The following is a 16,939-nucleotide window of genomic DNA, read 5'->3' on the forward strand; positions in this document are numbered from 1 at the left end:
CGTGCATCATACGTAATGTCCTATTCTTCACAGTCAAATTCTCTTCAAAACTTTTTCCTGTCTGAAAATGCATTGTTGATAGGCCTTAGACATTTCAAAAAAAACAAAAAACCCTCTTTCGCGCAAATCAATAATCATACTTTGTTCCCAGCACTCGAAGCAAAACCTATCGCATGTATATACAGCTGTCTCGAAAGAATCCTCCCTTTTAAAGTTTATGGCTTTAACAAAATTTACACTTTTTTTTTCACAAGTCATATTAGTAGGCGGTCACTTAGAGGAAGCCTACTTGATGGAAACAGAGTTAATAGTCTAAAATAACTTCGAAATCGTCTCCCCATAGCAAGAGATCGTCTACTCCATCCGCCACTTGTTTTGAATGTGTGCACCTTCGCGATCACGTGACTTGTACCTTCAACCTCAGAGGGCTCCTATTGTTCTTATCGTCTGAAGTTCGCCGGCTTTCATAACCAGTTCCCTCTATTAACTCTGATGGAAAGCATTAATTTTAGGATTTCAGGTACTCTTCGGAAACGACGTCATAACTTTTGCAAAAGAAACATGAAACCTCTTCACTGATGTGTATCCGTCTTTTTAACGAGTAAACTGGCAGTATACTTGTCAAAATGTATTATATTTGACGAGATCATCTTCATGTCCTATTCTTTTCCGTTAAATTGTCTGCATGATTTGTTCCTGTAAATTAAACTGTTTATGTCACTAAATTGCAATTAAATATTCCACATCTAAATTTCAGTTTTACAGAATTTATACTTTTGTTTTTCAACAGATCGTCAAATTTATGCAAAAAAATTGGCTGATTTTTTTTCTCTGTTCTTTCTATTATGGAAAAAATATAGACGAATGCAGTAGTATTATAGAATTCCTGAAAATACTTTGTTTTTAGGCCTAAGACATTTCAAGTAAACGAAGAAAAACCGCTTACGCGCAAAACATTTATCATACTTTGGCGATAGGGTTTTCTTTCTCATGTCATGATGAGCGGCAAAAGCCTTTATCTTAAAAGAGTTTTTGATTCTTGTCGTTTGCTCCTAAAAGCGAATAATTTTCCTTCCGAAGGAAATGTTCTTCGCAGTTTTTTCCACTGATAATTTGGTGTTTCGAAAATATGGGTAGTACTTTACCCCAGAGTTGAATTTAAAAAAGATAGAACTAGATGATTTGAAAGGCTTGTGGTTCTTTTTCTCCTTGTTAACGTTCTGAGCACCGGTTAGTCCCCGGGGGTCCGTACCAGGTGAGGAACACATTTAACACTAAATGTGTTCCAAACAAGTTAACAGTTAGTTGTTTTCCTGCTAACATCTCAGTGTTAAATGAGTATTGATTTTGGCATTCGGCCATCTGACAATGAGATAAATTTTACACGACACATAATTTCATTCCTGTAACTTATGTTGTAAGTAGAACAAGCAATTCTCGACATTATGAAGGAAAGCTGCTTACGAAATAATTTTCAAGATATTTTGCATTAAAAACTTCAAATCATGGGGAAACATAACGTAGAATTGATGAATGTTTGCAAAGTGTGTCTGCTATTACCATTTCGTTTTTGTTATTCATTAAAACGAGAATGTTGGATATTTGTTTATTATTTTTTTTCCATTTTTTTCCTTTTTACCCCCTTTTTAGTCATGGGTACGCGAAGCGTACAAACGATTATTAGAATGGGGCAGAATATGCAAATATGTCAAACACTCAGATGTAAAAAAATCGATATGTCGACGGTAGATCAATATTGATAGCGACCTTCCAAAATTATACGGGAACGCCTCGATCACATTTCCGAAATGATGTTGCGACGTTAAAATTTAACTCGACCTTTCTTCGAAGGAGTTTCGATTTTTTAAATAAAATACTCGTCGCAGTTAGCACATGTGTAACCGAATTAAGGCAGTTTAAAAGGTGAAGAGTTCGTAACACACACAAAAGCTGCCTTTTTTCAATATACGATGGCTTGAAATTCTATTTGAGAACGATTGTGGCCGCTTTTTTAAAAAACAGAATTCAGTGGCCACTTTGTTAAAAACAAAATATGCGAAGAAACGGGCAAGGGATATTCCGAAATAGTGCAAATGATCATGAAAGTGATTGCTAAAAAGCGATTGCGTGACACTCGGTAAGTTGTAAGATGACATATGTTATCATGTATCAGACGAAATAACAGTTTTCAAAATTTCCAGCTTGCATTCTGTACCCAATCTGCAGTCTGCAGTCTGTATTTTGTACGGACCGATTGCTAAAATATGAACTCTAACCATTCACCCAACATCACCTCAGCAGTTCAAAGTAATACTAAGTAGTTTCAACTGTATCCGGGAGTCACTTAGTGGAATTTGATTATCTTCAAAACTCATTCAAACGCAAGGTACCCACGACATATTCACAGTTTCCTTTGATTTTCGCTTTTCACTCAATTTTTGCTAACAATCTGGTAGAAAATCAGTTTCAAGTTTTTATAAATGAGCAGAAATAAAAAGATCTAGATTGGCTGTAAAAATTTCTCTTAAAAAATAAGTCGTTTCCAGTTTTATTTCAATTTGATAAGTTCTATGCGAATAGAATCGAGAAAATATTGATCCCATGTTTCAATTCTTATGTAGATTATCCTATAAATATCCTGGCTGGCTAGAGGTGCCTTCATCTTTCAAAAAAAAAAAAAATCTTATCACACACTTTCTTATTCTTGAAACAAATTTATAGTTTGTTTTCTGTAGTGACTCCAAGCATAGAACACTCTCTTTTAAATACTTGATTACCTACTTGTAGTGATGGTCGCAAAGTTTAAGGAACCTGAGAATAATCGAAATTTGGATATCGTTATCTACTGTCGAGTACCTAATTGAATAACTGGTGTTTTGTTCTTTCATTCCGAGACCTTGTTTAAGTATTTGTGTAAAATCAGGAAAAAGAACTCGCGGAGTCACAGACAGTCTGAAAACCATGTCCTGCAAGAGCGAATCAACGAACTTATCCGTGCTGAACAAATCCGTGCAGTTAATGAAAGGCCAGTAGTTATCACACCGGTTCGAAGAGGTGGTGGGATACTGTTAATATGATCACTGGTAGACAGGCTCGCAATGCACCTGTCAGCTCTACTATTGCCGGACCCGAAAACAATTAACTCATATTTCCAGTCTATCAACATTGATGATCAGTACTCCTCACCCGAAGTCCTTTCCATTCCGGATGGCACTTGTATTCCTACAATTGAGGCGCATACTGTATGCAAGTTTCTGAGTACGTTAAAGCGCACTGCTTCAGGTCCTGATGAACTTCCGTTCTGGATCTGGAGGGATTATGCCTATCAACTTGCGCCAACAATCACCGAAGTATTTAACTCCCCAGCTCTCTCAAGAAACAGTTGGTCCCCTGTTTGTGGAAGCCAGCTAATATTACACCTATTCCCAAAGAGACTCCCTTCGAAACATGTAATCAGCTTAGACCAATTTCCTTAAAAAACGTTATTATGAGACTCTTTGAAAGAGTGGTTGTAAAGCAAGAGCTGTCTCCTGTATTGAGGTCTGTTATTGGCCCAGACCAGTTTCCCTATAAAAAAGGATGCAACACAACCTTGGCGCTCCTTATTTGTCATCATCATTGGCTTAAGTGGTTGAAGTGGTTGTAAGAGTTTTCTCCTTTGATTTCAGTAAAGCTTTTGACAGTGTTTCACATGCTATTGTTTGCAATAAGTTAATGTCACTTAATATTAATCCTTATGTTTTAATTAGATTGTTAGTTTTCTTAACAATAAGAAACAGAGTGTAGTCGTGGACGGCTTTGTCACCGAATTTGTTAGCATTAACAGAGGCGTACCACAAGGTACGGTCCTCGGGCCTATATTGTTCTCTATTATGGTAAACGATATAAGATTGGTCTATCCGAAGCGCAATTTATTGCTCAAATATGCTGACGATCTTACACTAAGTGTACTTGTGCCCGCACATCAAGATCACTCCCTTATTGAGGTTGACAGCATTCAACACTGGGCGGTAAGAAACCGTATGAAACTAAACCTCACTAAGACCTGGGAGATGGTGGTGCATGGTAGAATTTCCAAACCACTGCCACCTCTGGTACAGGGGATTGAAAGGAAAAGCTGGTTGAAATTGCATGGCATAATTTTCCAGGAAAATCCATCAGACTGGGACTTTCATGTTGACAATTTGCTACGCAAAGCTAGTAGTCGTTTATATATTCTACGCGTTTGTAAATATTTTGGATATCCTAAAGAGCAATTGACTAAATTATTTGATCTCTTAATTATGTTCCTGTTTTTATATGGAATTGAGATTTGGGGAGCGGTATATCAAGATAAATACCTTTATCGCATTGATAGGTTTTTTAAGCGAGCGTTTAGGTTTTCTTATACCAACAACCTGTATGTAATAGCTGAAGTTATAAGAAATCGAGACTGCAAGCTATGGAACATCATCACAGATACTCCTTCCCACCCCCTTTATCAATTATTACCTCCTAAGAAACAGAGATTTTTGCGAAATAGAGGACATGAAATAACTCAATGAAATAGAGGACACCTTTATTAATAGGTGTCTTTTCAATTTTATTTAATTGTTCATGACATTAAATTAATTGAAAGATTGTGTTGTCATGTTTGTAAAGTCACACGTATGTTGTGACTACCTGACTATGGATAATGAATGAAGACTCTGCTCTGATTAAGAGACCTCGAGGTCGTTTTGTGAATAAATAATTTTTCAAGCACTCAGCGCCGTCTATGTCTACTGTACTACCTAAAACACGCACCTTGTATAGTGCTTCAGTTAAAACGCTTATCAATTTACCTCAATGAGTCTAAACTCATTATTGATATATAAAATGAGTGAATTCCAAACCAGTCGTATCCTTCTTATCATCGCGTGAGGTCCCTTGGGGCCTTTAGTCAATAATTCAAAGCATGCGAAAACAGAATACATAATATTGAGCACTAGACATGGAAAACCGTTTTTTAGGTTTGAATACATTAGTTTTTCTATTTCCTCCTGGCTTGCAAATCCCTGGAGTAGTTCACAAGGTATTTACATTCATGTATATTTCGTGTCCTGCAGAAAGCCCACTCAGTTTTCTGTTTAAAAAGAAAAAAATTAATTCTTCTTTCTAGTACACAAGAAGTTTGTCTTCTTTACTGCATCGCACTGTGTACAAACTGTCATGATAATTAATAAAAGCCTCAAGATGCTTTGTTTCTATTTGCATTATTTGCTCGCTCTATTGTCAGGGAAACTTGCTAAATTTAAAATTGCAAGTTACCCTATTTCTAAAAGCTGATTGGAATAAAGCAGACTTGGAAGCTCTAAGTCTGTGTGAAAGTCCAAAACAAAATATTTCCAGCTCTTTTTAAAAAATTTTGGGGAACTCAATTATTTGTCAAGACAAATAATTGAATTCCCCAAAATTTGCATATGCCACCCTTAACTCTAATTTTCGTGCATTAAAGTTAAGAAAAAAAGTACTTTGCAATATGATTTTCTGGATAGAAAAATTTTCACTGATACTTCAATGACTTCTTTGATGCAAGAACCAAATGGATGGACTACAAAAAAAATTTAACAAGTACAACGCGTGGTTAACCATTTTGGAATACTCTTGTGTAATAATCACATGTTCGGCAGCTGTTGAGCCACCATCAGAAATAGAATTGCAATTGGCATACAAATTGAGACCAAAACCTGAGGCGATCCTAAGAGATACCTTACATCTTCTTGAAGATGATATAAACGCTCGCATTTAAATGGAAATCATGATGCAAGCAAACCTCTCTGCGAATGTAGGAAAACAAACTGAAAGTCTCCTTCAGCTGAGATGCGTGGCAGAATTGACAGATGGAGTACACAAACAGTTAATATTTCTCGCAGTGATAAACATTTTTCTCTCCATTACTGCGTTTCTTGGGAACACTCTGATCCTTGTCGCTCTCTACAAGGAAAGTTCCCTTCATCCGCCATCCAAACTCCTGTATCGATGTCTGGCAACAACAGATCTTTGCGTTGGCCTCATAACTGAGCCTTTTCAAGTCGCTTACATTTTTTCACTAGTTCAGGGGGACTGGAAACTTTGTCGCCTCGCATTAACCACAGCTTTTTTAACGGGCTACTCTCTTTCTTCAGTCTCTCTGTTAACAATGACAGCGATAAGTGTGGACAGACTTCTCGCCCTCTTGTTGGGTCTGAGATACAGACAAGTTGTGACTCTGAAGCGGACATATGTACTAGTAATCATACTGTGGGTTAAGTCAATGGTCGCTGGGACATCGTTCTTTATAAATCATCGTATAGCTGTCTGGTTTCGCTATATCATTGTACCACTATGTCTTGTAACGTCAGCGATTTCCTACACAAAAATTTTCTGGACTCTCTACCATAACCAAAATCAAGTGCAAGTGCATGTTCTACAGCAGCCGAGCCAACCAGCTCCACTGAACATGGCGCGATACAGAAAGGCAGTCTACAGTGCACTGTGGGTGCAGTTGGTATTAGTCGTTTGTTATTTGCCGTTCACAATAGCCGCAACCGTTCTTCCAACCAACAGATTATCTTCATCAGAATTTATAGTGCAGACCTATACAGTGACCCTAATTCATCTAAATTCTTCACTCAACCCGTTGCTTTATTGTAGGAGGATCAGTGGAGTGAGACAAGCAGTGAAAGAAGTCATCAGGCACGCTCTTTGTTGTCCTCGCGAGTAGGGTATAAATGGGTCTCAGAGCTGGCCGCATGCTAACTATAGACCTTTTTTTTTTCCATTGCTCTCCGCTGTTTCTGAAGTTTTCCAAAACCGAAGAAACCTTCAATCGTGAAAGATCAACTTTAACAGAAAACCGAGAAAAGCTTAAATTACTATTAGTTTTAATTCATTCAAATAGAATTATGAATTTCAATGTTCTTTCTATTTTCCCTAGAACTTTCCTAACACTTCGGTTGAATGCAAATGTTTGAGGCTCGTGTGGATGAACAGAGAAAGAGTCGCTTCTTTTTCTCAGTGTGTATGATCTGCACTATTATTTATTAACCCTATGTAAATTGAAAGTCTAATTGCTGATTTAAAATAAGTTTTCTTTATTCAAATCCTTTATCAAAGAGAAACGCTAAAGTAGAGCTCGTTTTCTAATGCATAATGGATTTGGACCCCTCGAAGATTTAAACCTCCGATGCAAGTCCACCAACAGATGTAAACACCCCTTCGTAGATTTAAACTTCCTACCAAACTTCCCTTTAAGCGTTGTTTGTATCATATAGCCCTAACCCTAACCCTAAACCCTAAAACCTAATCCTAACCCTAAAACCCTAACCTCAATCCTAACCCTAACCCTAAACCCTAGACCTTAACCTTCATCGCTTTCGCCTAGAAATGTAAGGAACAATGTTTTCACTAGGTTTTGTTGGGTGTCCAAATCCGTAGACGGGGCGGATTTGGACCGGGGCTCCACAGAATATTGACCATGATTGGGTGATTTCAGTCATTTGAGTCATTTGGATCGTTTAAAGAAATTAAGCTTTTGGGTCATTAAGCGGATTGAGTCATTTCAGGCAGCTGGGTCACTTGCATTAATTGGGTCATTTTCGCCGATGGCCACATGTTAGGTTTTGCTGTTTCAGAAAGTGAATGTCCTTTGAAATGATTGAGTCCTCTGAAACAGATCACTGGAACCAATTTGGTCCTTTGAGGCAATTCAGTCACTTTAGCTGGCTGGATCATTTGAGACAATTCAGTTATTTGAGCCGGTTAGGCCAAATGAGGCTGCTGGGTCATTAGAACTGATGGATCCTTTGAGGCAACTAAGTCATTTGGACTGGTTGGTTCATTTAAGGAAATTAGCTTCAATTGACTGATTCGTTCATTTGAGGCAATTCAATCATTTGAGCTGCTTCGGTACGCGGTCATCTGAGGCAATTCATTCATTTGAGCTGGTTGGGTCATTTGAGGCAACTCAATCATTTGAGCTGGTTTGGTCCTTTGAGGCAACTCAGTCATTTGAGCTGGTTTGGTCATTTGAGACAATTCAGTCATTTGAGCTCCTTGGGTCATTTGAGGCAATTGAGCTTTTTACACACTTTTACACACTTTATTTTTCTTTTTCTTACAAAATGATTTAGATTATGTTGACCCGCAGATAGCAAATTTGCTATTCGAGGCGGGTCAATCATCAACAAACATTATTTACAATATATAAAGAAAATTAAAAACTAAATAATTAGATATTGTTAAATTATAAAAAGAAGCATAGCTGGCAAATACATCAATAGTTGTTCAATAAAGTATAGAAGCAAGTACATTAGTACTGAAAGCAATCGGATCAATTTGTTTTAATTATGCAGTCCTTAAGTTTAGAGGAGATCTTTTCAACATCAAGATAAGAATCTTCATTATCTAGTATCTGAAATAAAGACGTTTTAATTTGTTTATTAAAGGAATGTTTTGATAACGTTTTGAATTCTTTCGGTATCTTATTCCAAATTTTGACACCAACACGCGAGAAAGCCTTTTTTTGTAGGTTAAGTCTAGAGTACTTTGTACTAAAGAGCTGCGATTTGGATGATCGAGTATTGTAGGTATGAATATGAGATGTTTTAGTAAATAGTTTCAAAATATTAATGGGAGCCCTCTGGTTGTGCACGTCAAACATAAGTTTACTTACGGCTTCATAATATAGGAACGTAACAGGCAGAATTTTTGCTTTGGCAAATAAAGGGATGGCATGCTCTCTTCGATCGGTGAAATAGATTAAGCGCAAAACTCGCTTTTGAAGAACTAAAATCTTGTTTAAATAAGCATTTGACGCATTGCCCCAGGCAAGGAGTCCATAAGTTATATAAGGTAGAATTAATGAATTGTAAATATTTACAATGATAGTAGAGGGAACGAAGTACCTCAGCTTTGCAAACATCCCTATTGTTTTACTTATTTTTACGATAACAGAGTCAACATGGTTTTTCCATGACAAATTTTGATCAATTAAAACGCCTAGATATTTGATATAACTTTTTTGCTCTAAACTAACTCTTCGGTTTGTCTCACAATCTAAAATACCTATTTGTGGAGAAAAATGCATTTTTTTCTGATGAGGACGAAAAATTAAGAAATTTGATTTTTTTGTATTCAATGTCAACCTATTTGTAGTTAACCAGTCATGTACGTTATTCAACTCTACATTAACCGTTTGCTCGATCGCCTTAAGATTCTTATCAGCATAAAGTATATTAGTATCATCCGCAAAGAGATAAAATTTTAGTTTATCAGAACAAAGGTGAATGTCATTTATGTAAAGTAAAAATAGAAGAGGTCCAAGGACTGATCCCTGGGGGACACCACAGGGGGAGATAAGTTTTGTTGATAAATGCTCTCCAATCTGAATTGTTTGTGTTCTATTTTTTAAATATGATTGAAACCAGTCATTTATCAATCCACGGAAACCGTAAAAGTTCAATTTATCGAGTAATATTTCATGATTGACCGTATCAAATGCCTTTTTCAGGTCAATAAAGACACCGCATGAGAAGTACCGTTTATCCATATTACGTAGTATATCTTCGACAATATCAAGTACTGCATGCTCTGTGGAATGTGACTTGCGAAAGCCATACTGTGAGGAGTACAATAGGTTGTTTTTGTCAATAAATTCCTTCATCCGGAAGTACAAAAGTTTTTCAAAAATCCTATTAAAATTAGACAAAAGAGATATTGGTCGATAGTTTGAAGGGTCGGTCTCGTCGTCACTTTTATATATTGGCGTTATTGGTTTATATATACTTTTATATATTGGCGTTTATTATATATTGGCGTTATCGAGCTGGTTGGGTCATTTAAGGAAATTAGCTTTAAATGACTGATTGGTTCATTTGAGGCAATTCAATCATTTGAGCTGGTTGGGTCATTTAAGGAAATTAGCTTTAATTGACTGATTGGTTCATTTGAGGCAATTCAATCATTTGAGCTGCTTTGGTCATCTGAGGCAATTCAGTCATTTGAACTGGCTGGATCATTCGAGGCAATTCAGACGTTTGAGCTCCTTGGGTCATTGAGGCATTTAGCTGGTTGGATCATTTGATAGAAATTTTGAGTTTGAGTTAAAAAAAATTCCAGTTTGAGTATGAAATTTGGAGTTTGAGTGAGAATTGAAATTTTTTATCTCTTGTTAAAGTTTTAGGTTCTTGTTTAAACATCGAGTTGGAAAGAATGGAAGAAGCTGAAAAGTCACAAATTTCGTGATTGAGGATGGAAAAAAGAAAAAGGAAAAGAAAAGCCCATACCACAGGGAAGCATATTCCCAGTTGATCACCCATAGTGTAATTCGTATTACACTATGAAAGCTAACCACAAGGAAACTAAGGTGAAACTAGCTGAACGCAAACTCAAACTTCCAATCTTAACTTAGACTCATAACTCATACTCATGAAATGAATATGTGAATACTGTTAACTTTGGAAAAGATTTCTGCACTGGTGTTCATAATAATTAGCAAGGTTCAACTGTTTTTAGTTTGTTATCGCAAGAATTGTTTCTCTCTTGTGAGTTGTTTCTCCTGATGCACAAACCGACTTAATTCTCTGAATTGGAATGAAACATGCTGGTCCAAATAAGTCAAATGTGTTACACCAGAGTTCAACAGGAAGTCCATACACATACCGTTCAGGGTGTTTAGAAAACCAGTTCGCCTGAGCAGGGTAAAATTCATATCTTTTGTCAGGTGAATAAGCTGACTTTGATTTCACTTTGAAACAATGGCGGAAAAATTTTAACACTTGTCCTGGTCTTGCATCCTGTGGTACAAGCAACTGACCAATCAGGTCCTGCCCAGTTAGCTAGGACAGTAGCATTCCTTGACGTCTGGCATTGCAGTGAACCATAGCTCACGGACCCGACTTTTACAGCTTCAAATTCTGTGATAGTGTAGGGCATGTCAATGACAGTTATATCATCCAATCCCAAAAGCTCTTGGTAAACTGATCTCAGCACACTCAAATCTTCACTGTCTAGGGCTCCGTCTTTTGGTGTTGACATTGGAAAAATACAATTCTTTCCAGCAGTCCAGTCACAACAATTTAAATGTTGAACTGATACATCTCTGTGCTCTTGAAGACTTAAGTACTGTTCTGTTGGCTCCTGAGTAACTTTGACTGACCCTGAACTCTGGTAAGTGTAAAAAAACTCCATAAATGAATCGTGATACATCTCAGGTAGCTGAGGTCTTTCACCTTAGTTTGCATCAAAAACTTCCTTATTAGCTGAATTGAATTTCAATGGCACGATTATTTGTGTGATAAGAACCCAGAATACCATTAAACCTTTCAAAACTGAAACACCAGAAGGAATGAAATGGACCATTATCTAGTAAGCACTCCTTTAAAGGGCCATGTAGAAGCATGTTAGGAGTGACAAGATCCTCTCCATACAATGTCTCAAATGTTTGCAAAATTGTATCAGATATTTGTCTCCAATTTCAATATCATTGCCAGTCAGAACTCTCTTACCTAGAGTCTTGCAGGAAGGACAAAGAAACGCCAACACTTCAGGTGCTCTTTAGGTAGAATTCCTTTCAGAGCAAAGAATGAATACACTAATATCCAATTTTTCCACTGATCTGCTGTGAATCCTGAGAAACTTGATGAAATCTTTCCGGGTATACGACCAATATCTTGAGGAACTGTCATAGAATCTACCAGCTCTTGGATTCTTCGAAGGTCCTCATCACTAAGGAATTCGTTGTTTTCTTTCAACCACACATTCTTCATCATGTGTCTAGCTGTTCCAAGATAAAGATTATGCGTTGGGTCCACAACAAAATACCGTATACAGTCAAAGTACTCTAGCTCTTGTAAAACTGAGTACCAGGCTCCTAACTCAGAACAGAGTCTTTATTGTGCGGCAGGATTTTTGTGTTCTGAAGAGTTTCTAGGTTTCCAGTTTTCTCTATCAAAACCACTGAAATCAAGCCCCTCTCCAGACATAAATGTTTTCTTGCAACAGGAACATCCTTGAGATGCCATGTGACCAAGAAATCCACCAATTTTACTGGTGGCTGGGATGTCTGATGAAACACAGATGAGACCAACTTTGATAAGCCGCTTGCAGAAACTTCCACAGACAGTGAAACGAAATTTACAAGCCCAGAGTGTCTGCAATTCCTTGACAAGTGGTTCTAGAAAAGTGTTAGCTGTTAGTTTTGGTTCTGAGGGTCCAGGTAAAATACCCACGACAATAACATTCTCCAGTTTGTACCTCTCATGGCGAGGCAGATTGAGCAACACTAAATAAATCACTCCCACAGATCCAGAAGAATGTTTATGTGGCCTGAACCGGTCAACGTTTAGCATAACAGCTAGGCTGTTGACATTGGAAAGAAAACCAGTCGATGATAGTTTCTTTCATACATTTCCTTGGTATATGTCAGTTTTGACATTGTTAGGTAACACCTGCTTTCTCCACTCTTGACACTTGTCCAAAAGTCCAGGTCTCCCGAGCATTTTTTGCAAAGACTTTATAACAGAGTTGTATGGATAGACCATCTTTGGGTACAAAAAAGCTTTTGTTCGAGTGCGAACAGTCTTCAGGAGTACTTCATCACAATGTCCTGAGTAACAAAATATATATAAAGTTAAAAGCCAATTGAGTAAAAGGACGTAACTGTGTCCTTCCAATAGTTTAGATAAAAGTAGATTTGCAAACTATTAATAATTTAAAGTGCATTTGAAGTTTATATTATTATTTTTCATCTGCTTAATCGAATCTACATGTGACTCTAGTTGAGTGGTCCCAGGTAATATCCATACACACCCAAGGAATTTAACAAGTAATTCTGAAGGGGAGTACTGGAACGGTTAAGTTTTGCCTCTTTTTGGCTTTAGAAAGATAAATGTGTAAAGTAAAATAAGGATAAGAAACATGATTGTTATCAGGCTCCATTTTGGACTCTGAATAAATTGTACCGCTAACGTCATTGTTCATTAATAAACTTGACGATAATTATTAAAGGAGTGTTTATCCTGCCTGGGAGAGGGAAATAGGACAAAATGCCAATTTATCGCCAAAAGGTCGTGACCGAAGTCTTTTCTCAAACATTCTACCCGTCCGGCAAAATGGGACATATTTGTGAAAACCTGTAACGACGCTTGAGATGTTTTGCAAAGTGACTCGAGCGAAACGGATACCGCCCGCTGTGAGCGAGCCGGATGGGGAGAATACTGCCCGCTCTCGAAACCAATCAGATTGCAGGATTTGTAGAATACCGCCCGGTCACGAACTGAGAAAAAAATAATTAGTTCTCATTAACCAAGCGGAAGGTCTGTATGAAAGAATCTTGACCGAGGTCACCAGTACAGACCTCACTGCGTTCGGTCTGTACCAGCTACCGAGGTCAAGATTCTCCCATAGAGACCGACCGAGCTCGGTTAATAAGATGTTTATTATATGGCTGTGTCTTATATGCCAATTTTTGAGATTCTTTGTAACTTTTTTTTTTAGACCGGTCTAGATGCCGGTCCAGATGGGAATATCTAGACCGCTTTATATATTGATTTCAGCCAATCGAATTCGTGAATTCGGTAGTTCCCAGTCCTTGTGAGACACAGCCATATAGCAATGTCGGATATCACCAAGTCGACGCGAAACCATCTTGGCTTAAACCAAAAGTATTCAAACGTAAGTTACTTCTACTAAGGGACTAGTTACTATCCATCTCCTGGGGCAGGGGAATCTTTTGTGGTGGGGTATCACACAGTTTCCAGGGGGAACAGAGGGGTGATCAGTCGGGGAGGCATTATAGAGAACTGCCTGCCACATAACTGCTAATAAGGAGGATCGTTAGAATATTGCAAGCCTTATGGTGAGACCAGGTAAACTTTTAGCGTGACACAACAGAATCCTCCGACCCTCGACCCCCCCCCCCCCTCCCAGGCGCATCAATAGTCATATAAATCCATATTTCGTACTATTTTCCTAAAATGTTACCGAAATTTAGGGGTCAACGAAGTTATCAATTGATAGAAGGCTGGCAGGTAATAATCCTTTCCTTCTCATCTAAACACAAAAAGGGCTGGGAGAATTTTAGTAACTTCTGCAAATCCCAGAAGCTTTCGAGCCTTTGCGTAACTTTCAAGAATTCTCCCGTATCCTCTAGTGATTGGATGAGGATACGTAGGAAAAAATTCCTCTTTGCTTTTATAAAAAGCACAGAAAGCGTGGCATCGCAACCGAGTTTACTTAAGTCTCATCTAATAACACTAATTGACCAATGACAGTGCGCGCTCTATCCCAGATTTTTTTTTTAAATAGGCGAAACTTCGGGCGAAAATTAAAAAATATTTGTGAAAGCGAGATTTATTATCTCTTGTTGAATGACAAGAAATCAAAAGAAACAGAAACCAACACAAATCTTTCAAATCATCGTTAATTTGATGAAGCGTTTATTTCCCTTTATTAATAGGCGTATCGCAGAAGCCTTATCACACGTTCAATAATGCATATAAGGTAAGCTTCGTTAAAAGCACAATTTTTTCGTGAATATATTTTGACTAGGGGGCATTTCGTGTACTTATTAATGGAACATCTCAGAGTCGCACAGAACAACAATTATTAAGGGATGTTTTTCCCCTGTCAACTAAGAAAGTGTTACAGCGTGTGTATACAGTTGTTACGAAACTGTTTGTGCGATGATGTCCTTATGCTCTTTCGGCTTTTTGAACTAAGCTATCCATAGGTTCAGGCGATGAACGGCTTATGTTATCGTTAAATGCCCTTGAGTAGTAGAAGGACATTTCCTGAGATAAAAAAGACTGCCACATTTAAAAAGTCGATTGAATGAATAGATGACTAATTGAATTATTGCTTGCGTGATTGATGGGTGAATCGATTGGTATTTACTTACAGTATAATGCAATAACGTGTTAAAAAAGCGAGGAAGGGCCCAGATCTAAACAATTACCTGTTTTAAAAGTTAATTTTTTTGGTGACAAAGTATTCCCCCAGTTATGACAGCCAAGGAGCAGTTAGTGAACCTAAACAATATTCTATGAGCGGTTTTATAGAGAATTGGGTAAGCAGACATGTTTCATTGTATGATAGGCAGCTGTTAAGCCTTTTTCGGAAGGTCTTTGAAATGCAAATCTATTCCACAAAATTTAAAGCCATCCTCGATTACATTTACGAGCTGCATGAAATATATGCTCCTTTAGCGGTGGGAATAATGGCACAAGCAAGCTTATCTAGAGATGGTGTAAAACAACCTGAAACCGAAACACTCGCACAAGTGAGATGTATGACTGGAAAGAATGACGAAATACACAAGCAGTTGATACTAATCGCAACAGCTAACATTTTTCTCTGCTCTATGGCATTTTTCGGGAATACCCTCATCCTGCTCGCCTTACAAAAGGAATCTTCCCTTCATCCGCCATCCAAACTGCTTTATCGTTGTCTTGCAACAACTGATCTTTGTGTTGGTTTGATCTCAGAGCCTTCTTCTGTTGCCTATTGGCTTTCTTTTGTTCGCGCAGATTGGAATCTCTGCAAGTTTGGACTAGGCGCGTATTTCATAGCAGGCCATACCCTTTGCTCAGTCTCTCTATTAACAATGACTGCAATAAGTGTGGACAGACTTCTCGCCTTGGTGTTAGGACTGAGATACCGACAGATTGTAACTTTGAAACGAACTTATGGTGTAATAGCTACATTTTGGATATTGTCGATGGCCGCTGGAGTAGCATACTTTGTGGATTACCGTATATCGGTCTCCTATGGCTATACTCTTATACCGATGTGCCTAATAACAGCAACTTTCTCGTACACAAAAATATTCCACCGTCTCCATCGCAGCCGCAATCAAGTGCAAATTTTTGTTCCACAACAGCCGAGCCAACCAGTTCCACTGAACATGGCGCTATACAGAAAGGCAGTGTACAGTGCACTGTGGGTTCAAGTAGCATTCGTCTGTTGCTCTCTGCCGTATAGCATAGTAGCAGTAGTTGTACCCTACGATAAGCTATCCTCATCTGACTTTATACTCTTGTCAGTTGCAGAGAGCTTAGTTTATCTTAATTCGTCCCTTAACCCGTTACTATATTGTTGGAAAATAAATGAGGTGAGGCAAGCAGTAAAGGAGACACTGAGACAAACATTTCGCTGTCTATGGCTTTAGTCCCTCGACAGGATACGGAAGTTTCCTCTGACAAAACTAAACTATGAAATATTTGGCCGCTTGTTGGTTAAAATATCATTTGTCGCCGATTACGATCACTGCCGGCTGAGCTCAATTCAACCCATACGACATTCAAGTAGGATAATGAAGAACAAGGGAATCACCATAAGGAAAGAGTAGATAGTTCTATGTTTCTGTAAAATAAAAGAACCGAGTTTGAAACACTAAGAACACAACATTTTCTCCTTTGAATAAGGAGAATGTTAATTAAATTACGGAAGCTAACCCTTATGACGGGCTCAAAACTGTTCTTCAACTTTTGCATCAATTTCACTTCCTCGCGCCAAAATTTATTTATGTACGTTGTATTGTTAACTTCGCTTGCCGTTTGCCTGCGAATCCAAACTGTAGAGGAAATTAATGAAGATTCCTTTCCCATTTCTCTTTTCACCGTAGAGCGTATTTTTATTATTTTGCATAAAACTAATAATCGTATGTCAGCTTTAGTGCAATTTAGTTTTGTTTGTATTGTAGAAAACGAGTAAATTACTGTTCGAGTACCTGCTGCGCTTAAATTAATAACCAGTGCGTTTTCTCGAACAAACAAATTTTGTAGAAAATTGCATTGGGCGCAGAATTTTTCAGAGGAAAATATTTCTCTTATTCTGCTCACGAAAATTATTTTTTCTTTCGAAAAAAAAGGGAAGAACAATTTTTTTTACAAAGGTTATCGTGTTTCAAAAACTTCGTTATTTACATTGTTTTATTTAG

The 16,939-nt window shown here is 37.7% G+C and overlaps 3 protein-coding genes and 1 pseudogene across 4 annotated transcripts; 3 read left to right on the forward strand and 1 right to left on the reverse strand.

Annotated features, from left to right (window-relative positions):
• Positions 1-3,872: 3,872 nt before the first annotated feature.
• Positions 3,873-4,998, forward strand: LOC148728458 (uncharacterized). The gene has a single exon (XM_088724803.1). It carries the CDS (start codon positions 3,873-3,875, stop codon positions 4,542-4,544), a length of 672 nt encoding a protein of 223 aa, XP_088580929.1. The 3' UTR covers positions 4,545-4,998.
• A 57-nt stretch (positions 4,999-5,055) lies between these two features.
• LOC111320906 (melanocyte-stimulating hormone receptor-like) lies at positions 5,056-8,461 on the forward strand. Its single transcript, XM_088724802.1, has one exon. It carries the CDS (start codon positions 5,771-5,773, stop codon positions 6,722-6,724), a length of 954 nt encoding a protein of 317 aa, XP_088580928.1. The 5' UTR covers positions 5,056-5,770; the 3' UTR covers positions 6,725-8,461.
• Positions 8,462-9,399: 938 nt separating this feature from the next.
• LOC148728459 (uncharacterized) lies at positions 9,400-12,974 on the reverse strand (annotated as a pseudogene). The gene is made up of 2 exons (XR_015988655.1): positions 12,963-12,974; positions 9,400-12,701 (listed from the first exon to the last, which is right to left on the reverse strand). The product of XR_015988655.1 is annotated as an uncharacterized LOC148728459 (transcript).
• Positions 12,975-15,107: 2,133 nt separating this feature from the next.
• Positions 15,108-16,728, forward strand: LOC148728460 (melanocyte-stimulating hormone receptor-like). Its single transcript, XM_088726181.1, has one exon. The coding sequence runs from the start codon at positions 15,131-15,133 to the stop codon at positions 16,166-16,168; it is 1,038 nt and encodes a 345-aa protein (XP_088582307.1). The 5' UTR covers positions 15,108-15,130; the 3' UTR covers positions 16,169-16,728.
• The last annotated feature ends 211 nt before the right edge of the window (positions 16,729-16,939 follow it).

The sequence above is a fragment of the Stylophora pistillata genome, chromosome 6, assembly GCF_964205215.1.
Source record: "Stylophora pistillata chromosome 6, jaStyPist1.2, whole genome shotgun sequence".
NCBI lineage: Eukaryota > Metazoa > Cnidaria > Anthozoa > Scleractinia > Pocilloporidae > Stylophora > Stylophora pistillata.

Coding starts and splice junctions, on each gene's coding strand:
- LOC111320906 (XM_088724802.1), top strand. CDS start 5,771: ATGGAAATCATGATGCAAGCAAACCTCTCTGCGAATGTAGGAAAACAA.
- LOC148728460 (XM_088726181.1), top strand. CDS start 15,131: ATGCAAATCTATTCCACAAAATTTAAAGCCATCCTCGATTACATTTAC.
- LOC148728458 (XM_088724803.1), top strand. CDS start 3,873: ATGGTAAACGATATAAGATTGGTCTATCCGAAGCGCAATTTATTGCTC.